Source organism: Dendropsophus ebraccatus, chromosome 7, assembly GCF_027789765.1.
Source record: "Dendropsophus ebraccatus isolate aDenEbr1 chromosome 7, aDenEbr1.pat, whole genome shotgun sequence".
Taxonomy (NCBI): Eukaryota; Metazoa; Chordata; class Amphibia; order Anura; family Hylidae; genus Dendropsophus; species Dendropsophus ebraccatus.
The window spans coordinates 93,400,785-93,428,694 of record NC_091460.1 but is presented as its reverse complement, the minus strand read 5'-3'; the positions used below and the strand labels follow the sequence as shown (position 1 = coordinate 93,428,694).

The window sequence follows — 27,910 nt, the reverse complement described above, 5'->3', positions numbered from 1 at the left end:
GCAGTGTGACGTACACTAGAGGCTCGGAGACGCTCAGCTGCCGGAAGAGCTTCGGGAGAATTAGAGAGGCATCGGAAGTTCCCGAAGCCTCTCTCATTCTTCCAAAGCTCTCCCGGCGGCTGAGCGTCTCGATGACGCTCGGCTGCCGGGGAGAGGTTCGACTATCTCAGTCTCCGGTGCAGGTAGTGTACGTCACACTGCCTGTGCCGGGAACGGGCCCTAGGTGAGTTAAATGTTTTGTTTTTCAATTTAGCTGCAGTTAACCCCTGCAGGGCTGCGGTCAGGCAGGGGTTAACATTTTCCGTCATATAAGGCGAACCCCTGACAATCTGCTTAAAAGTCAGGGGTCGTTTTATATGCCCAATCGCCTTAACGCCGGAAAATAGGGTATACCGCTCCGACCTGTGTAATGTGTGACACGGCTGACACCAGAGAGCAATAGCCTGTACTCTCCTGTATGTATGTATGTATGTATGTGTGTGTGTGTGTGTGTGTGTGTGTGTGTGTGTGTGTGTATATATATATATATATATATATATATATATATATATATATATATATATATATATATCCTACCTGTGTAATGTGTGACACTGCTGACACCAGAGAGCAATAGCCTATACTCTTGTGTGTATGTATGTGTGTATATATATATATATATATATATATATATATATATATATATATATATATATAGATATATATATAGTGATACTTTGGTATAAGAGTAACTTGGATTAAGAGTAGATTAGTTAGTAGTGGACTAATAGTGACTTGGTGTAAGAGCATTGCTTTGGTGTAAGAGCTCCCTGTATTGGGTGGGAGGGCGGGTGGAGGAGGGACATGGTCTGCATAGCGGGGTCTACAGCCCTGTACTCTGACTCAGGAAGTCTCCATCACCTTCCAAATCATAGCAGATCCACTTCAGGCTGGGGCTTACATCAGGGGACAGGACTGTGGAGGTAATCTCTCCATAGCTGTAACCCCTCTCTCCCCGGACAGAGAGTGCTGCATGTATGTGCCCACATCTGTCCTGCTCATTCCTTCATGCTCCCTGCAGTCTCTGTCAGCCATTGTGTTTCCCATCCTCTCTATTACTGTACAGTAACTTATAATATCACATATCCAGCTGCTGTTTCTGAATGTTTGTTTCATCTGTTTTACATGTTATTCAGAATAATAAATCACTATTTTTGGGGTGTCTGAATTGTCTGAATTTCTATGATTTCTTATGGGAAAATTTGCTTTGGTTTAATAGTGGATTTGGATTACAAGCGCCGTCCCGGAACGAATTATGCTCGTAATCCAAGGCACCACTGTGTATATATACATATATATCTTCCCTACCTGTGTAATGTGTGACACTGCTGACACCAGAGAGCAATACCCTGTACTCTCCTGTATTATGAGCAGTGAGGAAGGTGAGTGTGGGCAGGCGAACTGTATTTGGTTCTGCAGCAGGTTGAGCAGAGGTGTATTATGAGGTTCTGCAGCAGCTGAGGTGTATTATGAAAAGCTAGGGACACACTTGTACTTCTGTGCAGACAACAACAAAATGGTGCTGCCCAGCAGTACACATATCACCTTCCCCCTCTTTGTTCTCCTGTGAAAAGAGGAGGGAGGTGATGATGTCAGAGCAAATGAGCAGAGACAGCCTCTTTTTTCAGCACAGCCGTATATCAGGTTACTTTTACCAGCAGTTTTCCTCCTGGAGCTCCCCCTGGTGGCCATCACTGGGAAATATGGAAAATTAGATAGTTAATTTTTCATATTTCCTTACATGTAAAAAATAAAAAAATGCACATATAAATTAGCAAAAAAATAACACATTCAATTTTAAGACTTTCATGTTTTTTTTTAACTTTGTGACACATTCCCTTTAAGGCAATGTTTCTCATCAATCACATCAGTTGGGGTATTTGGCTGGAGCATCTCATCAAATGGGAGGTTTTAACTTGAAACGGTTAAGAAAAACTGGACTAAGGGTCCTACTACACGGAGCGATGCGCTTCAGAAGCAGTCAACTCTAAAAAATTTAAAGTGATACTGTCACTGAACTATGATAACTGTGATAGAAAATATCATAGTAATATAGTAAAAATGAATGTGTAAAATTACAAAAAGTGAAAAACATACAAAAAATAAAACACACTTTTTATTATAGTAGTAATTGCAGTTTACTCCCAGATTACCCCTAACCCCCCCAGATTACCCCTAACCACCGCAGGTTGCCCATAACCACGTCAGATTACACGTAACCACCGCACATTGCCTATAACCACCGCATGTTACCCATAACCACCCCAAATTGCCAGTGACCCCCTCCAGATTGTCTGTAATCACCCCAGATTGCCCATAACCACCCCAAATTACATGTACCCACCCTAGATTACCTATAAGCACTTCAGTTTATCCGTAACAATCCCAGATTGTCTGTAACCCCCCCAGGTTGCCCATAACCACCTCAGGTTGCCCATAATCACACCAGATTACATGTAATCCCCCCAGATTGCCCGTAACCACCACACTTTGCCTCTGACCACCGCACGTAGCCAATGACCCCCTCCAGATTGCCCGTAACCACGCCAGATTGCTGTACCCACCCCACATTACAGGTACCCACCCCACATTACAGGTACCCACCCCACATTACCTATAAGCACTTCAGTTTAACCGTGACCACCCCAGATTGTCCGTAACCTCCCCACATTGCCACTAACCTCCCCACATTGCCTGTAACATCCCCAAATTGCCGCAACCACAGCAGGTTGCCCGTAATTACGCCAGATTACACATAACCCCCAGATTGCACATAACCACCACATGTTGCCTGTAACCACCCTAAATTGCCAGTGACCCTCTCCAGATTGCCACTACCACCCCAAATTACATGTACCCATCCCAGATTACCTATAAGCACTTCAGTTTATCCGTAACCACCCCACATTACCTGTAATCTCAATTTTTTTTTAATTTTATCTTAATAACTGCGCTATTCTAATTATTACTAGCTGCAGTTTTGCTCCAGCAAATTGACGCTCCCTTCCTTTTTAGCCCTGCTCTGTGCTCAGAAGAACCTGCGTTACAGATTTTGGGGTACATTTTTTTTTTTCCTGTTCCTCATGAAATTTAGAAATTTAAAACTAAACTAACATATTATTGGAAAAATTCGGGTTTTTCATTTTTACTGGCCAACTTTAAATACTTTCCTCTAATACCTGTGGGGTCAAAATGCTCACCACACCCCAAGATGAATTCTTTGAAGGTTTTACTTTCTAAAATGGGGTGACTTGTGGGTTTTTTCTACTCTACTTGCGTTATAGGGGCGCTGCAAATGCACCTGGCGCTCAGAAATTTCTTCAGCAAAATCTACACTGAAAAAGCTAATTGGCGCTCCTTCCCTTCTGAGCCCTGCTGTGTGCCCAAACAGTGGTTTATGCCCACATATGGGGTACAGTCTTACTTAGGAGAACCTCAGTACAGATTTTGGGGTGAATTTTCTCTCCTGTTCCTCGTGAAATTGAGAAATTTTAAGCTAAATGAACATATTGGAAAAATTCGAGTTTTGAATTTTTACAAATTTTAAATACTTTCCTCTAATACCTGTGAGTACAAAATGCTCACCACACCCCAAGATGAATTCTTTAGGGGTTTACTTTCTAAAATGGAGTGACTTATGGGGAGGTTCTATTCTGCTGACACTACAGGGGCACTACAAACACACCTGGCGCTCAGAAACTTCTTCAGCAAAATCTGCACTGAAAATGCTAATTGGCGCTCCTTCCCTTCTGAGCCCTGCTGTGTGCCCATACAGTGGTTTATGCCCACATATGGGGTACCGTTGCATTCAGAAGAGCCTGCGTTACAAATTTTGGGGTACTTTTCTTCTCCTGTTCCTTGTGAAATGGAGAAATTTCAAACTAAACAAACATATTATTGGAAAAATTCAGTTTTTTTAATTGTTACTATCTAATTTTGAATACTTTCCTCTAATACCTATGGGGTCAAAATGCTCATCCTACCCCAAGATGAATTTTTTGTGGGGTGTTATTCTTTCGAAAATGGTGTGACTTATGGGGGGGATTTTACTCCGCTGGCACTATAGGGGCACTGCAAATGCACCTGGCGCTTAGAAACTTCTTCAGCAAAATCTTCATTATAAAAGCGAATCGGCGCTCCTTCCCTTCTGAGCCCTGCTGTGTGCCCATACAGTGGCTTATACCCACATATGGCTTACCATTGTACTCAGGAGAACCTGCGTTACTAATTTTGGGGTGCTTTTTTTCTCATGTTCCTTTTGAAAATGAGAAACTTTAATCTAAACGTATATATTATTGGAAAATTTAAATTTTCGATTTTTTTACGACCTAATTGTGAATACTTTCCTCAAGCCCCTGTAGGGTCAAAATGCTCATTATACCCCAAGATTAATTCATTAAGGTGTGTAGTTTCCAAAATGAGGGTTTCCAGTATACAAGCCTCCTAAATCCATTTAAAAAAGAACTGGTCCCTAAAAAAATCAGTTTTGGAAACTTTTACGAAAATGTGATAATTTGCTAATAAATTTCTAAGCCCCATAACACCCTAAAAAAAGTAAAATATGTTTACCAAATTATACCATAATAAAGAAGACATATTGGTAATGTGATTTAGTAACTAATTTATGTGATACAACTTCCTTTTTTTAGAAGCAGAGAATTTCAAAGTTCGTAAAATGCTAATTTTTCTTGATATTTTGATGTTTTCACAAAAACAAACAAAGTAGTTACCAAATTTTGCCACTAACATAAAGTGCCACATGTGACGAAAAAACATTCTCAGAATCTTTAGCATACATTAAAGCATCACTGAGCTATAAGCGCATAAAGTGAGACAGGTCAGATTTTAAAACATTAGCTTGGTCATTAAAGGGGTAGTGCGGCGGTAAAGAATTATTGACAGAATAACACACATTACAAAGTTATACAACTTTGTAATGTATGTTATGTCTGTGAATGGCCCCCTTCCCCGTGTCCCACCACCCCCACCCGTGTCCCCGGAAGTGTGGTGCGCTATACATACCTGTCACGTGCCGACTCGTCTGCGATGTAGTCTTCGGACGGCCGGGCCGAATCCCTCCGAGCGTCCTGAGTGCCGGCCGCCCTCTTCAGAGTCATCTCAGCTGAGGATTAGATACTTAGGCTAGGTTCACATTGCGTTTTTGCAATCCGTTTTTTTCATCAATTTTTTGCAAAAAACAGATGAAAAAAAGAATGCTTTTGTGTGCATCCATTTTGATCCGTTTTTCCATTGACTTCCATTATAATAATAAAAAAAAAATTTTTACGGACACAAAAGTAGTGTTGAGGTGTTTTTTTTTTTTATAATGGAAGTCAATGGAAAAACGGATCAAAACGGATGCACACAATTGCATCCGTTTTTTTTTTTCATGTGTTTTTTACAAAACGGCTGAAGAAAAACGGATTGCAAAAACGCAGTGTGAACCTAGCCTAACTATGATGCATGTGTATTATGGCATTAAGAGGAACAGTTTTTGTTCTAAAACTTTCAAAAGCTAAAATGTGAACATTTCCTTTAAAGTGCTGATAGATGAATATAGAAGCTGATCATTATGGTCTGAATGTCGTTTATGTGGTAATGATCACGTGCTTTCATTTCACTAAAGCATTTTGCCTAAAATGTATGAAATTTTTTTTTGTGTATAGACATGTATCAGCTTCAGGATGAGGTGCTTGGTGAGGGAGCGTATGCCAAGGTCCGAAGTTGCATTAACTTAATCACCAATAAAGAGTATGCAGTGAAGGTGAGTGCTTTGCATTTTTGAACCTTATTTTTCAGTGGTCTGACAACTATCTTGGCACTTCACCTATGCTATGAAGGCATCATTTGTATCCAACTAATTGGGCCGCAAAACAGAGTAGTGAACAAGCTCAGACCCTGAGGGATTGCGAGAATGAGCAGGAGACTACTGCACGGACCGCACCCCACTCTCTGTGAGAAAAGATGGCCTCAGACTTTCATTGAGCCTGCCTTATGTGACACAGCTGAGAGAGGACTGCAGACTTCCAATTCATTGTCAGGGTCTGAACGTTCAGATGGGGATCGATTAAAACTTTTGATATGTCTGTAACTTTAGCTTTTCTAAATGACAGTGACACTTTAAACAAAGTAAATAGAGTTTTTCTTAATGTTGAGTGCCAGTAGAAAGGGGCAACACTGCTGCCATCAATGGATTATATTAAGAACTGCAGGGCTACACAAGCCCTTGTTCCAGCACAATTGCATACAGATGCTGAGCCTCCCCTTATGCCTATTAGCATTAGAATAGGCTTTACACTTGGGAAAACTGTCCATGTCAGCGGCGCTGCGGCACAGTGTAACAGAGTGGCTGTCACTGACACAGCTTCCCTAAGTGTAACATCTACTGTTAACAGTCTAACAACTTAGTGGTGTCTGCAAGATTGGGAAGAAAAGCTTTTTATTAGTAGTTTTTAAAGCAGAACACTTGTTTTTTTCTTGATTACTTTGTTTTTTCTGTGTATAACATGAATTGTGGCTATAACCATCACTCACTGTTTCTCAATCTACAGATTATCGAGAAAAGACCTGGTCACAGTCGAAGTAGAGTGTTCAGAGAAGTAGAAATGTTATATCAATGTCAGGGCCATAGGTGAGTGTATCCATTGCAGCAGAAACTGTGAGATGACGATGTGTGGACTCTACTTTGTGTCATTAAAAGTTGTTGCTTTTGTGTGTCACAGTAACGTCCTGGAACTTATAGAGTTTTTTGAAGAGGATGAGAACTTTTACCTGGTATTTGAGAAGATGTGTGGTGGTGAGTAAATGTGATAGAGATGTTGGTTAAAGATTAATTTCATGTTATGCAAAAACAGAATCTGAAAGTTTTTGCTGCTGTATCTGAATGCAGCATAAACTAGTGACAGAAATGCTAAACAAACCAGTGTGTTATGTACCTTGTTCTGTTCAACTGTTCTCCTGATATGCAGGAGCAATCTGCTACATGCTGCACCACTTCCCCTACTGTGGGCAGAGGAAGCTAGTACTCATAAATATCTTGGACTACTGAGCATACACAAATGGAGAAGGACTAGTGTGTGCAATGCTAAGTCCTTGGTGCTCAGAAGTAGATATCTGAATCAGCTGTACAGAACAATGTAAGTAACACATCATTCTGTTCAGGTTCTGTCACTAGTTTGTTACTCTTAAGGGAGCATAAACCTGCTGGCAGTCTGTTATAAAGAGGACCTGTCACCCCCCGTGTCGGGGTGACAGGTTTCCGACCCCCCGTTACAGCCCCCTATACTCACCTGATCCTGCCGGGTCCTGCTTCCTGATCCAGTCGGGTCACGGAGATATGAGCGCCCGGAGCGCAAGCTCACAGGAGAGTCCGATGCCCATAGAGAATGACGGAGCATCGGACTCCCCATTCATTCTCTATGAGCAGCGGACTCTCCTGTGAGCGCGTGCGCCGGGCTTCGGGCGCTCATATCTCCGTGACCCGACCGGATCAGGAAGCGGGACCCGGCAGGATCAGGTGAGTATAGGGGGCTGTAACGGTGGGTCAGGAGCCTGTCACCCCGGCACGGGGGGTGAAAGGTCTCCTTTAAGCAAATGTAAAAATAACATTAATGAATATGTTGTGACAATTCTTTGCAATGGTGCATATTGGAACATATACGTAGCAATGTTGCAAAACTTAAATTTGAGTAGGCTGATAGTTGTTAGCTTTTCGACCTGACCAATTTTTTTTCATATTCTCCTGTTTTCTTTCTCCATATCTTCATAAGATTTTTTTATTTTTGCAAGATCAGTTGAAATCTGTGATACAGCATTATATTTAGAGTTCACTTTGAGAGAACTAGTGTGTATTGTGTATTTTTCAGGTCAGCGCGATTATGATGACCAGTTTGTCGCAACTGATTATCAAAATAACAAAATATATTTTTTTTAAAGAAATTGTTATATTCTGATATTCTGACATATTTAAAGGACAACTCCCACAAAATTTTTTTTAGCTTATTTAACACACATTACAAAGTTCTATAACTTTGTAATGTGGTTAAATACCCGGTCTGGCCCCCTTCCCCCACTTTCGGACCCCCGCCCGGAAGTTAAAGAATATATACATTACCTATTACGATCGTCACGGTCCTCTTCTCCCGGGCGGCATCTGGTGACGACGACGTCAGAGCCGGGGGGCGGTCCGGGTCTTCTTCCTCCTCGGCGTCTTCATAGAGAGTGAATGGGACGGAAAAGGCTGCTGGTGCACATGCGCACCAGCAGCCTTTTCATTGGCTGGTGCGCATCACATGGCTTCCAGCTTCGTCAGCCCTGATTGGCTGAGGTTGCTGGAAGCCATGTGATGCGCTCCAGCCAATGAAAAGGCTGCCGGTGCGCAAGCGCACTGGCAGCCTTTTCCATCCCCAGGACCCGGAAATCAGAGACATCGCTGGACGGCGGTGACGGTGAGGCGGACGGCGGGCGAATGGATTGGCGATCGTCACCGGAGGGATGGTGAGTATGGTGTCTGTGTGTGTCTGTGTTTTTTTTTTGGGGGGGTCCCGCGGGAGTTGTCCTTTAACTAATTTTATTGCCCCCTCCTTAATTCCACATGTGAAAAAAACAATTTTTTTTTACCTGTCACCCCCATTTTGCATTCTGACTTCTCTACACAGGTGTGATGGGTAAATTTAGCAGTTTTTATACCGTATTTTATATCATACGTCATGGTGCTTGTTCAAGTAAAAAGTGATCTTTCATCAACTGCAGATTGTGCTAAGTGGGCGCGGCTAAGTGGTGCTTTTGCCGTGAAGCCGTTGGCCCGCCCCTCCATGATGTCATAGGTACATAGGCCCCACCTCCTCGCCGACCATTGGAACAGGCTGGCCTAAAGGTCTAGGCCCTATCCCCTCTAGGTTGGCCCATACCAATGGGCGTTGAGGGGGCGGGGCCTATGTACCGATGATGTCACGAAGGGGCGGGCCAATAGTGGCACTGTGGGCAGGGCTAAGTGGTGCTAAGGTATGAAAACTGCTAAATTTACCTTTTACACCTGTGTAGAGAAGTCAGAATGCAAAAAGGCGGTGACAGTGTCACTTTAAGCCTTTACATGCTGCATCAGTGTTATTGAAGCATCTAAGGTCTCATCCACACAGCCATGGGCGAAACCTCAAAGCGACTCTGTACCCACAATCTGACCCCCCCTCCCAAACCACTTGTACCTTCAGATAGCTGCTTTTAATCCAAGATCTGTCCTGGGGTCCGTTCGGCAGGTGATGCAGTTATTGTCATAAAAATAACTTTTAGTCCAGCAGCGCTGTGTCTAACGGCCAGGGCTTACATTTGTATATGCATTAGGCTGGCAAACCCTCTCTGTCCTTCCTTTCCACCCTCCTCAACATTTACTGCTGTTTGAGCTTTGCACAGGTGTTTTAACGATCCAGCCCATGTTCATTATACAAACAGGTGGGGAATAGGGAGCAATCTGCCTGGAGCATTCCTAATGCTGAGGAGGGTGGGGAGGAGGGACAGAGAGGGTGTGCCAGCTTAATGCATATACAAATGTAAGCCCCGGCTGTTAGACACAGCGCTGCAGGATTAAAAGTTATTTTTATGACAAAAACTGCATCCCCTGCTGAACGGACTCCAGGACAGATCTTGGATTAAAAGCAGCTATCTGAAGAGACAAGTGGTTTGGGGGGGGGTCAGATTGTGGATACAAAGTCACTTTAATGCACGGTCTGTGGTTGTTAGTGGCACATCTGTGGGAAGCCTGCAATCAGACTGCACTTCTGAAGTGTATTAAAGTCTGTCACACAGATCCATTTTTAAAACTGATGTGTTGACAGTCTTAAGAAAATCAATGGGTCCTTTTTCTGTCCATATATCAGAATCCTGATTAACAAACAGAAAAAAAGACGTGTGGATGAGGCCCAACAGGTTGACAGAAAAAGAAATCACCCTCTAGTCTGCAGTCTACAGAAGTCAGGCAGGCTCTTACCTATAGGCATTATAATCTGCTATACCTGTCAGTAGGACTGGGTAGTTAATTGAATTAGATTTATTTACCTAGTCACTGACATATGATTGAAATTTTTCCCAAAATCCAATTTGGGGTATTCCGGAGAGACAGGTAAAAAAGTTTCAAAAGTGGCAGATACCTCTGTTCCTGCTTCATCCTCTTCATGACCTTCTCCTGTCCTGTTCTATTAACATCTTAGCGACCCATGACGTACCTGGTATGTCATAGTGCCGCGGGAGGTGTTCAGAGCTGGGTCCCGCCGGGACCCCGCTCTGAACGGCACCACTGCCGGCTGCAGCAGGGCAGTGCCTCTATTAGCCGGCGCGGGTCTTGTTGCCGCGCCGGCTAATTAAGCACTTCAATGCAGCTGTCAATCCTGACAGCTGCATTGAAGTGCTTTATGCACAACATCTCTGGTGTCTAGTGTGACGAATCTCCATCCCCCCCCCCCCATCCCGCGATGCGATCGTGGGGGGAGATCCTTTCTTCTGGCCGGCCCGGGCCTCAGCGTCTCACTGATGCTGATCCCAGCTCGGCAATAGATAGCTGTGGCCTGCAGAAGGCCATAGCAATCTATCACCGATATGATGGATCATTGCTGTGTATATACACAGCATTGATCTCTATGAGAGATCAGTGCTGTGTATATACAAGTCCCCCAGGGGGGCTTCTAGTTTATGTAAAAAAAAAGTGTTTTTATTAATAAAAAATCCCCTCCCCTAATAAAAGTCCAAATCACCCCCCTTTTCCCATTTTATAAATATAAATTAATAAATAAATAAATAAATAAACATATTAGGTATCGCCGCGCACGTAATCACCCGAACTATTAATTAATCACATTCCTGATCTCGTACGGGACACTGCGTCAGCGCCCAAAAATTCCAAAGTGCAAAATTGCGCATTTTTGGTCGCATCAAATCAATCAAAAAAATGTAATAAAAAGTGATCAAAAAGTCGTATATGTGCAATCAAGGTACCGATAGAAAGTAAACATCATGGCACAAAAAAATGACACCTGACACAGCCCCATAGACCAAAGGATAAAAGCATTATAAGCCTGGGAATAGAGCGATTTTAAGGAACATATATTTGTTAACAATGGTTTGAATTTTTTAAAAGTCATCACATAATATAAAAGTTATACATGTTACATATCATTGTAATCGTAACAACTTGAGGAACATGCATAACAAGTCAGTTTTACCATAGGGTGAACGTTTTTTTATTTTTCCAATTGACAGCGCAAATGGTTTCGCAGCATATTTTATGGAAACATAATGCCTGTCATTGCAAAGTACAATTTGTTTCGCAAAAAATAAGCGCTCAAATAAGTCTCTAGGTGAAAAAATGCAAGCGCTATGGACTTTTAAGCATAAAATGGAAAAAGCAAAAGCGCAATAACGAAAATTGGCTTTGACCTTTAGGGGTTAATAACAGTTCCTTAGTGAAGGGACAGCTCCTAAACTTCGCTCCTCACCATGCTCTGGGTTTAGCGAGGGGCACGCCATCCCTTCACTTAATCAGGCCCAAATCTGAGACTAAGGTCATGTGACCTCACCTGGGGTGGTGAGCAGTGTGAATGGAACCGAAAATGAATTGGAATGCTCTCCCAGCAATTATATATAATATATTAAAATTAGCGATGTCCATGCAGCCCTTGCTGTATATAGTAAATATATATACTACCTCATCACATTCCCCGGTGTCCTCATGCCTTGTCTGTTGGATTCCCTGGTCGCTGCAGCTCTCACTTCTGGTCCTGTCTCTAAAGTGATAAGCCACTCAGGCACTATCATGTGACAGCACCGCAGCCAGTGATTGGCTGAGAAGCCTGTCACTTCAGAGATTGGACCAGGAGTTAGCTAAAGCTGTGGAGACCAGGGAACGTGATCAGGTAAGTAATAGCTTTATTATTTTATACACACAATCATCAGCCAATGATTTTTAAACTTGGTTACAGGTAGAGAATACAGTGTGCTGTGTGGGTGGGACAACAATGAAATGATAAAGTACTGCAAATAATTCAGTAAAACAATGAAATTGAAATGTGTGAACACAGGCTAGATGTTCTGCAACAGCTTTGGGTGGGGAATGGGCAGGGTGGGGGACTGTGATAAACAGCTGAAGGAAAGCATTGCATTCTGGAACCTGTAGTACTGTGTACAACTTCTCAACCAGGAAGTGCAGAAACACAAAACATTACAACCCCCCCCCCCCAGCCCAAACAAATGGATTTTTGGTAGTTTCAAAACTGGAATAGATAGGTAAGTAACGCAATATGCTTCTGCAGAAGTTTCATTTTTTGTAACCTCTACCTGGAGTTCCCCTTTAAGGGTGCACACACGGGGACCACAGAGTCCTGCAGATGCTGTGTGATGCCATGGTAGTAGCAATTATCTGTAGCCAGGGCTCACTCCCAGATGCTTCAGGACGGTGCTAGTGCGCTCCTGCCCCTAACACTTTACTGTAACTGCTGTATTAAGCCCCCGGGTGATGGGGGGGGGGGGGGCCTGGGCAATTGCCCAGTTTGCCCCCCCCCCCCTCCCAAAGCCGGCCCTGGATGCCGCAAACTTTAATAAACAATTCCTTCTGAGTATGGCAGCTTACACATGTGGAAATGATTCATCAATCAAAGAACATAGCGTTAAGTGGACCCCAAAGCATGTTAATCAATTTCTAAGTACAAAAAATATGACATAGAGAGAATACTAATACTAGAACAAAAAATACTTTGTATGTGACCATGATTTGTGGTTTTTATACATAGACTGGCTCAGAAGGGAAGGCGCAACATTTTTATTGGTCAGATATGGCTGGAATGGCTTTCAGGATGCTATGTACGTTTGTAGTGCCTCTACAGTATGAATAGAAGCCCACGAGAAATGACCTGATTTGGGGGGAAGTTATCCATGGGTGAAGTGAGCATCTAAACCTTACAGACGTTTAAGTAAAGTGTTTTTCCCCTTTGACATGACCGCATCACAGAGAGGGACTCCGGACAGGAACAGGGACAGGAAACCTGAAGAAATAAAATGTTTCCTGTACCCGAAGGAAGGTTGGAGCAGAGCCCAGTGGATTCTATACATCTTGCAGGTTTAAGTCCCCCTAGTCCTAGCCTGCTGTGATATTAATGAGCCAGGGTGAACTCAGTTATCCATTGTTTTTTGGTCTAAGTCCGGCTCTCAGGTTCCTTGTCCCCCCCCCCCCCCCCTTTTTTACCTTAGATGCTGGGAGGATGAATTGAAGGCAGAAAGCTTGTGTGGCTCAAGTCTGTAGGTACAGATTGGAGAAGCCAGAGGGACATTGGCAGAAGGCTCATGTGGCTTAAGTCAGTAGTTACAGATTGGAGAAGCCAGAAGGATGTCAGCAGGAGGTGATTGCAGTGCAAGGTGTGCAAAGGTGACGTCACATGCCATGGTCTTGTTGAGCTGACAAGAATCCCGATATTTTTTTACTCTCCCTCTACTGGGAACTGGCAAGCATTCCTTATACAGGACTACCAGCCCTAACGTGAGTTCCAGTGCTGAACCCAGCAAGATGGAACCGATGGGACCTTCCGCTCCATACATAATACTTTAACTGATTAATTCTTCTCCCCTTCTCAGGGGTGGTGAGTTGCATGCTTTTTTTCTGCATATTGTTCTTGTTAACTAAGACCACTAGAAAAGCACCAACAAGATTTTTTGTCAAAAATCCTATCCTCCTGCATATTAGGAGAACGGCTAAACAGAATAATGTAAGCAATCCACCGATCTGTTCAGCATTTCTGTCACTAGTTTATACTGTCCTCACTTAAGGCAGCATAAATCTATTGACAGATTTCCTTAAAGAGTTTTTTGGTGCTTTTTTATTTCTTCCTTTTTTTTTTTTCTTTCTGTATTGTTATCTAGAAATCTTGCAGTTTTTAGACTCACAACTAGGTCTTGTAAATGGAGTTCCTGTTCTGTATGTAGTGATAAGAGGAGTAATCTGTTCCGTGACACCAGTAGATAGCTCCAGTGTAAGACAATAACAGCTCCCTGTAGAGTGCCATCTTTGACAGTGTCAGAGCCAGGTGATGTTTCACATTAGTCTTAGGGGTACAGATCCAATCTATGGTCTATCTCCATGGGACTTGCGGTAGAGCATGTCAATTAATGTTGTTAAAAATTGCTTAGGTAATATGGCAGCTCCCATGACAAGAGGAAAAAATAGTACCTTAGTTTTTAGTACCTAGCTCTAATCCATGCGTCTTCAAACTGCGGCCCTCCAGCTGTTGCAATACTACATTTCCATCATGCCTGGACAGCCAAACCAGAAGCTTTTACAAAATATAATGGTAGTGTGCCTAATCGCATTGTGTGATAATGGTCCTGGACCAAGCTGCTTTACTTGGATACCGTAACAAGAAAAAAAGAAAAAGTATGTCATAAAAGCATGGGTGGCACATCCAAAAATAAACAACTGTATTCTTACAAATAAATGCAATAATTCTTTATTGATTTATGATAACTTCAAGTGCAAGACAAACATATTAAAATCATTTAAAAACAAAAAAACTTAAGTTTTTTCTGTGTTTTTAAATGATTTCAATATGCTACCAAATTTCTTTCCTTCTTTTGCCTCTTTTCTGCATTTCTCTTTTTACCATTTGTCCGTATTGCAGATTTATGTTCATTAATTCTGATTCTTATCTTGTGTTGTCTGTCCTACATATGCCCTCCCAAACAGGCATTTTTTTTTTTGGTAAATCTAGTTTTATTGAAAGACCAGCATCATAAAAGGTCAAACAGATAGAACATCATCAGGATAGCCAGAAAAGCATGTCACACCATATCACGAAGATGACAATAATCACTTTAAAGAAATAGGAGACCTGAGTAAGCAACACAGAACCACTCTGTATGCTCAACAATATCACGGTAGATTAAGCAGCCTTTATAACAAGAGGCAGTAGTTAACAGAATTTAACATAAAGTTGGGCCACATCAAACTAGGAACATGAGGTAAAGAGGGGAAAGGGAAGGGGGGGGAGGGGGGGAGAGGACAAACAGTAGGAATAGGGGAAGGGAAGAACAGAGAAAAGAAAAAGGGGATGAAAAGAAAGAGGGAGCACTACCAAGCAACAGATAAAGTGGAGAGACCGTTTCTGAGAGAAATCGAACGCCAATGGTGCGAGATCCAGGTTACAACGTCACCTGAATCACTGAACACGTCCCAACAGAACCATGTCTTAGTAAAAAGGGTTTTATCACGTTCAGAATGGGCTGAAAGATCCTCCATACGCTTAATATCCAGGAGACAGTCTAAGAAATCCCCAGAGGTAGGGGGAACAGTTGATTTCCACTTACGTGGAATCGCCTGTCTGGCAGCATGCAGGAAGTGGCAGAGAAGGCCCTTTCGGAAGGACTTTATGGAGTCCACCAGGGAGGACAACAGGGCCAATCCCATAGAGGGGGAAACGGTATCAGAGCTTACCTTATTATATAGGGCAAAGACTGAGGTCCAGAAATTGGAAATCTCCGGGCAGGACCACCAAACATGTTCGAGGCTTCCCTCTCCGACACCACACCGCCAACACTCAGGAGCCACAGAGGGAAACAGTCTATGAAGTCTTTCAGGGTAATAATACCAGTGAGACAGAATCTTAAAATTCTTTTCCTGGGCATAACTGGAAAGGGATGACTTGTGAACCAGACTAAAAATCGAGTTCCATTCACCTTCTGTGAGCTGCTTCCCAAGTCCTCTTTCCCATTTGGCAACATACGCAGGCGTGTAAATACCATCTTTGACATCCAGAAGCAGAGCATACAGTAGAGATACTGCGTGCCCTGGATGAGCAGTTCCAGCACACAATTTCTCAAAACTGGTCAATTCACCCATGACACCCCAACTATCTTTAATGGTGAGAAACAATTCCCTTAACTGATCATAAGCCAACCATTCCGTGGGTTGCAGAACAGCCGCCTCAACCAGCTCAGCAAAGGGGCGCACCCCCCTGCTGGGGCACAGGTGGCGAAACTGTAAATCTAAAGCCTTTTCGCCCAGACGACGAAATCTGGTCTCTAAGTCAGGAGAAAGGGCACTGTACTCCAGCAAGGGGGTCAGGGGGCCCGGTCTAGACCACAACTTAAGTGTCTTAACCACATTATCGCCAAAGGACAACAGGACCCTAATAAGAGCCGGGAGGTTGCCTAGAGCAGGTCTAGTCCCGGGCTCCTTCCAGAGAAGAGCAAGAGGGGGGCATACAGACAAGTCCTCAAGCAAAGATACCCATTGTTTAGAGGCTTTAGAGTGGATCAGATCAAGTATGCATGAACCCAGCACAGCTTGATGATAAACTCTAAAGTCAGGCAGACCTGTGCCTCCTCTCAATTTGGGCCTGGCAAGCAATCTATAGGGTAGGCGGGCTCTTTTAGCACCCCAGATAAATTTGTTTAACAGCGATTTCAGCTTTCGTAGGAATGGGCCTATAGGCACCATCGGTAAGGTCTGAAAGAAATAAAGGACCCTGGGCAAAACATCCATTTTGACTGCTGCCAGGCGGCCAAACCAAGAGAGGTTAAGGCGCTGCCACTCCTCCTGATCCCTTTCCAGAGTTTTTAGTAACGGGGCAAAGTTCATCGCATATAGAGAGCCTATGTCTGGGGTTAGGTGTACCCCTAAGTACTTGAGGGAGGAGAGCTGCCATTTAAAAGGGAAATTTGATCTCAAGTGGGACACGGCGGGGCTAGACAAGGAAACATTAAGAATCTCAGACTTTGCGGTGTTAATTTTAAAGTTGCTGACTTCTCCATAGCGATGAATTTCATCCATGATGTTTGGGAGACTAGTCAGTGGCTGAGAAATATATAGGAGAACATCGCCCGCGTACATAGCAATTTTCTGGGACCAACCTCCCACCACGGGGCCTTTGATAGAGTCATTGTTCCTAATAGCTTCAGCCAGGAATTCCATAACTATTATATACAACAGGGGAGAAAGGGGACATCCCTGCCGTGTCCCATTCGAGATCGGGAAGGGGTCAGAAAGTATTCCATTAACCCTAACCTGGGCCGAGGGGCCCCTATACAAAGCCATAATGCCTCCTCGCATTGCTTGTCCCAGACCAATATGTTCTAGAGCAGCCTCTAAGAACCCCCAATGCACCCTGTCAAACGCTTTTTCTGCGTCGAGTGACAGGATGCACAGGGGGGCCCCCGCCACCCTGGCCCGTTCCATAAGAGTCAGTGTCCTGATAGTATTGTCCCTTGCTTCTCTCTGCTTCATGAAACCAACTTAGTCTTTATCTATGATGTGGTACAGGTGAGGACTCAATCTAGACGCCAAAATCTTTGAGTAGAACTTGATATCTAGATTGATTAAGGATATTGGCCTATATTTGCCACATAACTCCGAAGATTTCCCAGGCTTGGGGATCACAGATATGTGAGCCAGAAGTGCCGAAGAGGGAAAGGACCCACCTTGCCATACCTCATTAAAAGCAGAGAGAAGCACGGGAGAAAGTTCACCCTCAAGAAGTTTATAGAACCTCGCGGAATAACCGTCCGGTCCAGGGCATTTACCATGTTTTGCCTCTTTAATGACCGAAGCCAGTTCAACAGGGGAAATATCAGCCTCCAGAACATCTGTGATCTCTGCTGGGAAGCGAGGGATAGGAGATCTGGACATATAAGACCGAATCCGACGTTGCACCTCCTCAGGTGGCAAGTTTGCCAAGCGACCTTTCAGCGAGTACAGGGACGCATAAAAGTCGCGAAACTGTACTAGGATATCTTTAGTAGCATACGCCTTGCCTCCCTGGGGACGCGCAATTGAAGGAATAAAGGTATTATGTACTCTGGGATGCAGGGCTCTGGACAAGAGACGCCCACTCTTATGTCCGAATTCATAGTACCGGGCCCGTAGCTTGGCTCGGAGGCATGCGGAGCGCTGATCTAAGATCTCTCGTAATTTATTCCGTGCCAGTAACAACTCAGCATAAGTATCAGGGGCCAAGGAGTTTTTATGGGTCACCTCTAAAGAAGCAATGCGGTCTGCCAGTTTACGTACAGTGGCACCCCTCTCCTTCTTTAGCCGCGAGCCATGGGCAATGAGGACTCCCCTCAAGACCGCCTTTAAGGCCTCCCATTTCATAGGGGCAGCAGTTGCGTCCGTATCATGGGCCTCCTTAAAGGTGACAATAGCTTTCCGAAGGTCTGCCATGCACGCCACATCCTCCAGCAAATTTTCATTAAGGCGCCAGGAAAAGGGGCGTTTAGAGTGAGATTGTCAACAGAGGGAACCGTGGACCGGGGCATGGTCCGACCATAAGATCTTATCTACATGGGCCTTAGGGGAGGCATCCAGCAGACCATGAGAAATTAAAAGGACATCAATTCTACTGTAGGTGGAGTGAACCGGGGAATAGAAGCTATAATCTTTCTCATTCGGATGTAAGGTGCGCCATAAATCCACTAGGTGGAGACGTTGCAATAGGACCTGAACCTTGCGTGTTGCCAAACGGGAAAGAGCGGACTTACCAGAGGAGGAGTCCAGATGCGGATCTAAGATGCAGTTAAGGTCACCCCCTAGGATGATGGGGAGGGATTCAGCAAACCTTTCCAGCTTACCCAGGACCATTCGGGCAAACGAGTCTTGGCCCTGATTGGGGAAGTACACATTAGCCAACACATATTGGCGGTCCTGCCAGGAGATTCGAAGGAATAGAAATCTACCGTCAGTATCTATAAGAGAAGAAAGAACAGTGGGGTTGAAATATTTATGAAATTCTACAGAGACACCCTTAGACTTCCCCAGTGGATTAGAACTATGGTACCATGTCGGATAGAAAAACGAGGCACAGCTGGGAACATGTTCCGTTTTGAAATGCGTCTCCTGGAAAAAAGCTACAGACACCCGCTGCTTATGAAGTGAGTACGCAATTTGGCGTCTACGTTCAGGGACATTTAGGCCTTTCACGTTAAAAGTACAAAACTTAAACGTCTCCATCACTCAGAAAGGGAAGAGAAGTAGAAGCCCAAAGGGGCGTAGCGCTCCAAAGAAAGACAAGAGGGAAAGGAAAAAGAAACAGAGTGAAGTAGAGGAAAGGGAAGCTGGGAGAAGGAGAGGTAAGAGGGAAGGGGGAGGGGGGGGGGGGGGGGGGAGGGAAGGAAGGAACATGAGGAAGAGACAAACAGGCCCAAAACAACAAAAAAGGAACCAGTAGGTGAAACATATGGAAGACACATAGAACCAACAACCATACAGTCACGTGGCTAAATTTTGTACGGTGAAGAGCACCGCGCTCAACACCACACTCGTCAGAGTGACGAGTAAGCCCTTGGGTTTGTGGAAACCAAAACGGAAAGAAAACCAACAAAACTCCCCCAGGCCCTCCCACCAACTCCCCCCCACCCCCAATCTAAAACACCATATATATAATACCATAACATTACAATTGAACGGGTACTTAGGAAATGACTGGAAGAGAAGCAAAAGAATAAGGCCACTGATAAAAAAATAAAAAGGAAAAAGGGAAAAAACCACAGTGGGCTACATAAGTAAAGGACAAAAGAAACAAGTGTGACCAAGGCAAGAAAAATCTACAGGACCAGGAAATGGTCCGATATCCAACATGGCATGTCCAACAGTCACAGAGTCGGCACAAACTAGTGCCAACCTAGAGGGCACTGGAGACAGTCTCAGAGTTCCTCAAGTGTCACCGGAATCAGCTAGGGTTTCCATCCCTCTCTTCGGTCTCTTCCTAGTTGCTACTGGAGACCACTCCTGCGCCTCGTCGGAACTAGGATCCAGCAGCAATGGGGGTGTCGGCCAGTCCAGGAGACGAACCGTAGGGAGCTCAAAAGTCCCCAAGAACTTAGGGAGGTCGCCCAGCTGGCGAAAGATCCCAGTAACTCCATCCTTATGTGCTCGCAGGTGAAAGGGGAAACCCCAGCGATAGGAGATCCCATTAGTGCGGAGCAACTCCAGCAAAGGCTTTAGAGCACGGCGTAATTGTAAAGTGCGGCTAGAGAGATCTTGCAGCAGCATAACGGATGAGCCATCATAGTCTATTTCCCCTTTCTCTCTTGCCGCCGCCATGATAGCATCTTTAAAGGACAACTCCGGCGGGACCCCCCCAAAAAAAAAAAAACACAGACACACACAGACACCATACTCACCATCCCTCCGGTGACGATCGCCACTCCATTCGGTCGCCGTCCGCCTCACCGTCACCTGCGTCCGCCGTCCAGCGATGTCTCCTTCTTCTGGGTCCATGAGAGAGAAAAGGCTGCCAGCGCGCTTGCGCACCGGCAGCCTTTTCATTGGCTGGAGCGCATCACATGGCTTCCAGCAAGCTCAGCCAATCAGGGCTGAGCAAGCTGGAAGCCATGTGATGCGCTCCAGCCAATGAAAAGGCTGCTGGTGCGCATGTGCACCAGCAGCCTTTTCTCTCCCATTCACTCTCAATGAAGACGCCGAGGAGGAAGAAGACCCGGACCGCCCCCAGCTCTGACATCACCCGACACCAGAGAAGAGGACCGTGACGACCGTAATAGGTAATGTATATATTCTTTAACTTCCGGGGTGGGGGGTCGGGGGTCGGAAAGTGGGGGAAGGGGGCCAGACCGGGTATTTAACCACATTACAAAGTTATATAACTTTGTAATGTGTGTTAAATAAGCCAAAAAAATTTTTCGCCGGAGTTGTCCTTTAACTTTAAAGAAGTGCACCCGGCATATGATGTCGCGTGGTCTGCCATTTTGTGGCGGTTTAGGCCCTAAGGCCCTATGAATCCTGTCCTGCTCCACTGGGCCTGGATGGTCAGGCGGCAATAGTTGCGCAAAAATGGTTTGTGCTGCGGCCTCCAGGTCGGATACTGATTCCGCCAGGCCCCGTAGCCTAACATTATTTCTCCGGTTGCGGTTTTCCGCATCCTCCTGACGCACCAACAGTTCCTCTATTTTCATAGAATGGTATTGGATCACTGTGAGCTGAGCGGCCAAATGCGAGTGAAATCCCTCATGGATCTTGTCAATGTCGTCAAAGCGTATACCAATATCTTTTTTCAGAGTGCGTAACTCTTTTTTTATAAGTCTCCTCAATTCTATGCACACAATGCTCAAAGTCTTGCTTAGTTGGTAACGACTTAATGTACTTGCCCAAATCTCTCAGGCACCAGTCTTCATCTTCTGACTCTGGTAATGTTTCCCTGCTGTCAGCGTCTTTACTCAGTGCAGGAGAGATGGAGCGCTGGCTAGCTGTGGTGTGAGGAGAGGTAGCGCGTGTCGCTCTCGGCGCCATCTTGGATTCTCTCCGGGTGCTGGTTCCTTGCTGCGTAGCAGCGAAAAACTGCTGAATCCCGGGGGGATCAGTCTCGGGGGGCCCCCTGTTCTTGCCTTTCTTCCCCATGGTATGTTTAGTCGGCTTTAGTACCCGTTAGCTGCGGTCAGGGAGGGAGGAAGTGAAGTCGGGCCCAGGAGCTCAGCCGCCGTGCTGCTCACTCCGCCATAGGCAAGCCACGCCCCCCCTCCCAAACAGGCATTTTAACATGTACACAACATTGTTTGTCCTGCATGTGTACATTCCTTTTATCTTAATACTATTTTCATTTAGGGGATGGTTCACACTATCTCCTTTGATATTACAATTACAATTCTGACAGGAAAGACATGCAAATGTCCCTTTACGGCATGTTCTCAACTTTATTCGTCTGAATTTTGTGGGTCCTGCTATATCTGATTTAATTACCATATTTGCTATGGACTGGCCTTTTCTATATACAAATCTAGGATCTTTAAAAAGTTTACCATATTTATCATCATGTTTTAACATGGTCCAATATTTTAAGATCGTCCTACTTACCACCTGAGAGTGTCTGTCAAATTTAGATTGAAACATTATCTGTCCTTCTTTCTCACTTATATCTTTTTAATAGATTTTCTTTCGGGATTTGTTTCACATCTTCCCATGCTTTATTCACCTAATGTTTATTATAACATAACCTTTTGCACAGAACTTCCCAACCTTTTTTTTCACTTTGTACTTCACAGATTTCTTCATTTTTACATATGTGTTTTACTCACATCAATTGGCTTTTGGGAATTCCTTTAACCTCTTAAGGACGGAGCCAATTTTCATTTTTTGCGGTTTCGTTTTTTCCTCCTTGTGTTTAAAAAATCATAGCAATTGCATTTTTCACCTAGAAACCCACATGAGCCCTTTTTTTGTTACTAATTGTACTTTACAATGGCAGACTTAATTTTTGCGTAAAATATGCTGCGAAACCAGAAAAAAATTATATGCGCGATGAAATTAAAAAAAAAAAAAAACACACAAAAAACATACAATTCTTTTTCTTGTGGGGTTTTCGTTTTTACGCCGTTTGTTCCTCAGGTCAGTACGATTAAAACGATATGCAACTTGCATGTTATTTAATGGCTTTTAAAAAAATAAAGGCTTCTACAGCAAAAAAAAATTCCTATAATTGCTCTATTACAATGCTTATAGCGCTTTTATCCTTTGGTCTATAGGGCTGATTGAGGTGTCATTTTTTGCGCCATGATGTGTTCTTTCTATCGGTGCCTTGATTGCATATATGCAACTTTTTTATCGCTTTTCATTACAATGTTTATTGATTTGATGTGACCAAAAATGCAAAATTTTTGCTCTTTGGCGGGTCTGTGCGCTCACTCGGTTTACTGTGCGAGATCAGGAATGTTATAGGAATGTGATATCAGGATGTTTGCGTAATTATGCACGCGGCGATACCAAATATGTTTGTTTATTTATTTTTATTTATAAAATGGGAAAAGGGGGGTGATTCAGACTTTTATTAACCCTTTGAGGACCAGGCCCAAAATGACCCAGTGGACCGCGCAAATTTTGATCTTAGTGTTTCCATTTTTCCCTCCTCCCTCCTAGAGCTCTAGCACTTTCAGTTTTTTATCTACAAGCCATGTAAGTGCTTATTTGTTACAGGAATAGTTGTACTTTGTAATGGCGTCATTCATTTTACCATAACATGTGTGATGGAATTCCAAATATATTATTTATGAAGATATAAATTGGTGAAATCGCAAAAAAGAATGCAATATGGTAACGTTTGGGGGGTTCCTGTGTCTACATAATGCACTATATGGTAAAAGCGACATAATACAATTATTCTATAGGTCAGCCTGAACAGAACCATATGCAGGTTTACACAGATTCTCTAATGTTATATATTTTTTTTAAATGATATCCTTTTTTTTAGCAATTAATTATAAATAAAATGGGACTATTGTGACGCTTATAACGGTTTTATTTTTTCACCTACGGGGCTGTATGGGGTGTCATTTTTTCCGCCATGATCTCTTGTTTTTATGAATACCATATTTGTGAAGATCGGACGTTTTGATCACTTTTTATTAATTTTTTTTTATATATAATGTAACATAAAATCGGTAATCTGCGCACTTTTTTCCCTCTTTTTGTGTACGCGGTTTACCGTTCGCAATGACGCTTGTTATATTTTAATAGATCGGACAATTACGCACGCTACGGTATATTATATGTTTATTTGTTTATTTACTTTTATATGTTTTATTTATATGATAGGATAGGGGGGGGTGATTTCAACTTTTATTGGGGGAGGGGTTTTGGGGTTGTGTGTTAGTGTTTTTAACTTGTTTTTTTTTTACACATTTGAAGTCCCTTTGGGGGACTTGTACATACAGTACTTGAATTTTTACACTGATCATTGCTATGCCATAGGCACAGCATTGATCAGTGTTATCGGCGATCTACTCATTGAGCCTGCCTGTGCAGGCTCAGTGCAGCAGATCGCCGATCGGACCGCACGGAGGCAGGTGAGAGACCTCCGGCGGTCAGTTTCAACGATCGGGACCCCCGCAGTCACACTGCAGGGATCCTGATCGGTAAGTGACAGGGGACTCCCCCTGTCACTTACACTTAAACGCCGCGGTCGCGGCATTTAAGGAGTTAATGGCACGCGGCAGCGTGATTGCTGCAGCGTGTCATTACCGGTGAGGTCCCGGCTGCTGATTGCAGCCGGCCCTCACCTGCTATGAAGCGTAGCACGCTGCATAGCCGGAGAAACACCCAGGGCGTACAGTTACGCCCTAGGTCGTCTGGGGACAGACTTCCACGGCGTAATTATACGCCCTGGGTCGTCTAAGGGTTAAGGGGGTTTTGTATTTATAAAAACACTTTTTTTTTCTTTTCACTTTCACAGTAGTTTGAAGTCCCCCTGGGGGACTTTTAATACAGCCACACTAATCCCTCATAGAGGTTAGTGTAGTTGTATGACACAGCACCGATCCATGAGATCGGTGCTCTGTTGCTTTGATCTGCTGCAGACCATTGCAGTAGAATACCGAGCTAGGATTAGCGTCATTCCGACACTGAGGCCCGGCTCGGTAAGACCAAGGAATCCCCCCTCTGTAATCGCATCACAGGGGGGGATCCCGCCACTAGACACCAGGGATGGGCTGCAAATAACACAGTTAGATGCAGCTGTATCTAACGGTGTTAATTAGCAGGAGCAGCGATCAGACCGCTCCCGCTAATAGCAACGGTCCCGTGCTGCAGATAGCAGTCGGGATTGCGGCAGTTCAGAGCAGGGTCACAGCGCAGCCTGCCTCTGAACTCCTCTTGCGGGCATATGCCGTACGGGTACGGCATATACCCTAAGAGGTTAAACGTAGTAGGAGCATGGTGGCTTGTTCTGTGCAATAGGTTATTTCTGTCCATTTCATTAGAGAATGCAGGAAAGAGAGGAGAAAGAAGGAAAGAAATTTGGGGAAACATCGGTAGCAAGACATTTCCATGAATATGGTCATAAAGTACATGGCTTGCAGTGCTTACTGCTCCATGAAATCCATGGGAGTATTGAAAGTGAAATAAAAAGAAAACTGCTGCAGAAAGAAACTTTCTGGATTTATTTGCTAGAGTGTAGATCTGAAGGGGTTAAATGAAATGTGTAACTTCTTAGTGTTTTTGTGAAAGAAAGAGGACTATTAGCATTGTTTAAATTATATTTACAAATCGCCATCATGACAGCACTACCGGTTAAAAAGCCCCTCCCCCAGATCCACCTCAGTGTTTTCCTGTTCCCTTGCAGGATCAAAGCACAGAGTTCTCTCCGGTCCTTGCTGTCAGGGGGATCAGGTGAGTGTGAGAAATGTTTTACCTGACAGGCAGATGTGGTCCGGTTCTGCAGAGGTCCCCTCGAAGGTCTGCTGCTACTGCTGGTCGTTTCCTGCAGGATCACCTCCAGCGTGTTCGCCTTCCCTGCTGTGGTCCCAGTGGCTTGAGGCAGGGAAGGCTGGTGCAATCGGCACTGTTCCGGTCTATTTGCGGATCTTTGTTGAGAGGATCGGGGGATGCGGGGTTTTCCAGCTGGCGTCTGTGGCAGTATTCCTTCCGGGTGTCTGCATCCGACAGGGAGGCTCGGCGTCACATGGATCCAGCGTCCCTAGGACCACGGGCGTCTGCTGCATGTTACTGGGCACGCTTGCGCGTGAGTATCTGTTCCAGAGATGGGTCACTTACTTAGGCTTCATTATACCTCGGGATATGTTATTTGTTCTCTCTCTCGCTCCTTTTTCTTCAGGGAGAGAAAGTGCCTGCCCAGAAGGAGAAAGAAAGAGAAAAAGAAAAGGGGAAAAAAAGAGAGGTCACGTTCTAAAAAATTTGCTGTCTGCTTCAAATCACTGGCAGATTCGTGTAAGAAATTGCTGTGTGGTTCCTGCATCTCTAGGGTGCTGGATCAGGAAAAAGCTGAAGCTCCTGACAAATCAGACAAGTCTGCTAGCCTACCTCCTTCTCCCCCGCCGGCCCCTGCATCTGCTCCTGTTCCTGCTCCTCCACCTCCACCTGCTTCCCCCGATTGTGCAGGAAGAAATGCGGGCTATAATTAGGCAAGAAATTCAAGCAGCCATGTCCTCGCTTTCATCTAGCCCGTCCGTTTCCCGGGCTAAAAGACCTTGTATTACTATGTCTGAGTCCGGCTCGGAAGGAATCCCGGAGGAATTTGACTCTTTGGAGGAAGGAAAACTTTCGGCGGGTGAGCAGGAAGAAGAAAGAGATACTAGATTCTATTTCTCCAATGATCAGACGGATGCCATGTTAAGGCCAGTGCGTGGCACTATGGATATTGAGGACCCGGTGGAACCCAAAACCATTCAGGAAGAAATGTTCGGGGGATTAAAACGAAAGAAAAGGCGTTGCTTCCCAATCTATGAGAATATTAAGTCTCTAATTCTAGACGAATGGAAGTATCCTGAAAGACGACTTCAAGTGTCAAATTAATTTAGAGCAAGGCTTCCCTTTGAAGAAAAAGATTCTGCCCTTTGGGAAGAAATTCCCAAGGTGGATGTACAAGTGTCAAAGGTGGTCAAGAAGACTGCCTTACCGAAGATGCCTCTGAACTTAAAGAGCCAATGGACCGCAAGATGGACGGCCTATTGCGGAGGACCTGGGAAGCTTCGGCCTTTATTCTCAAACCAAATATTGCGGCTACCAGTGTGGCCCGGGTTATGTATGTTTGGCTGGACCAACTTGAAAAACATCTGGAATCTAATACCTCTTGGGAGAAGATTCTGGCATCAGTTCCTATGTTGAAGACATTGGCGGGATTTTTGGCAGATGCCTCTATAGAATCCGTCAGGATGGCGGCCAAGTCAGGTGCCTTATCCAAATCAGCCCGTAGAGCTCTTTGGTTGAGGCATTGGCAGGGCGATGCTGCCTCTAAAAGCAAGCTTTGCTCCATTCCTTTTGAAGGGAAACTGTTATTTGGTCCAGTATTGGATAAGATTCTTGAACATGCCTCTAGTAAAAAGAAAGGGTTTCCATAAGAAAAGGCCCAGAAAAAGAGAATTTTTTCGTCCCTCAAGTTCCAGAGGCAGGGGCTATAGAGGAAAAGGAAAAAGTGGAAGATGGAGCTACGCCAAAGGAGGTAAGGGAAAGGATTTTCTCCTCAACCCCAACTCCTCAGAACAAAAGCAGTGACTGCTTGCCCGTGGAAGGCAGGTTAGCCCATTTTTATCTTTCCTGGGCAAGTATAACCTCAAGTCAGTGGGTCCTAAAGATTGTAAAAAAAGGTTACAAAATCTAATTCTCCTCGCTGCCTCCCTGAATACTTCGTATCACAGACCCCCTTTCTCATTTCATTAAAAAATTCTGGATGGAATAAGCGAATTGCTACAATTAGGAGCAGTTTGTCTGGTTCCCCCTTCCGAGGAAGGAAGGGGTCATTATTCCACTCTGTTTTTGGTACCAAAGCCAAAGAGTACCTCAAGAATGATTATAAACTTGAAAGCTCTAAACCACTTTGTCACGTACAAACGCTTCAAAATGGAAACCCTGAAGACTACAATGACGTTAATCAGAAGGAACTATTTTCTAGCCACCATTGACCTGAAGGACGCCTGTTTTCACGTGCCAATACACAAGGACAGTCATAAACTCCTGAGGTTTGCGGTAGCGAAAGGGAAGAACATCCTTCATTTTCAGTTTTTTGCTCTTCCTTTCGGTCTGGCTTCAGCATCTCGGATATTCACAAAAATCATGGTGGAGATGGTGGCTTGGTTAAGAGTGTCCAAGATCCTTCTGGTGCCATACCTGGACGATCTTCCGATTATTGCAGAATCCAGAACTCTCTTACAGCAGCAAGTAAATATTGCTATTGAGAACTTGCAGAGGCTGGGATGGATCATAAATCTCCAAAAGTCCGACCTGTCTCCATCCCAGAAGAAAAAAATTCTTGGGAATGATTCTGGATTCCTCTTCTCTAATGACTTTTCTTCCTACAGAGAAACTATCATCAATCAGACTGAAAATGCTAAACTTCAAGAAGAAATCAGTCTGAACCATCCGAGAAGCTATGTCCATTGTGGGGAC

General features: G+C 44.3%; 1 protein-coding gene across 4 annotated transcripts in view; it reads left to right on the top strand.

Moving 5' to 3' along the window:
- Positions 1-27,910, top strand: part of MKNK2 (MAPK interacting serine/threonine kinase 2) — a 310,400-nt gene that overhangs the window by 187,442 nt on the left and 95,048 nt on the right. For all 4 annotated transcript variants that reach the window (XM_069977915.1, XM_069977913.1, XM_069977914.1 and 1 more), the window contains 3 exons: positions 5,706-5,803; positions 6,591-6,670; positions 6,762-6,835. In XM_069977915.1, coding sequence (XP_069834016.1) covers positions 5,706-5,803; positions 6,591-6,670; positions 6,762-6,835 — 252 coding nt within the window. The remainder of the gene's footprint in view (positions 1-5,705; positions 5,804-6,590; positions 6,671-6,761; positions 6,836-27,910) is intronic.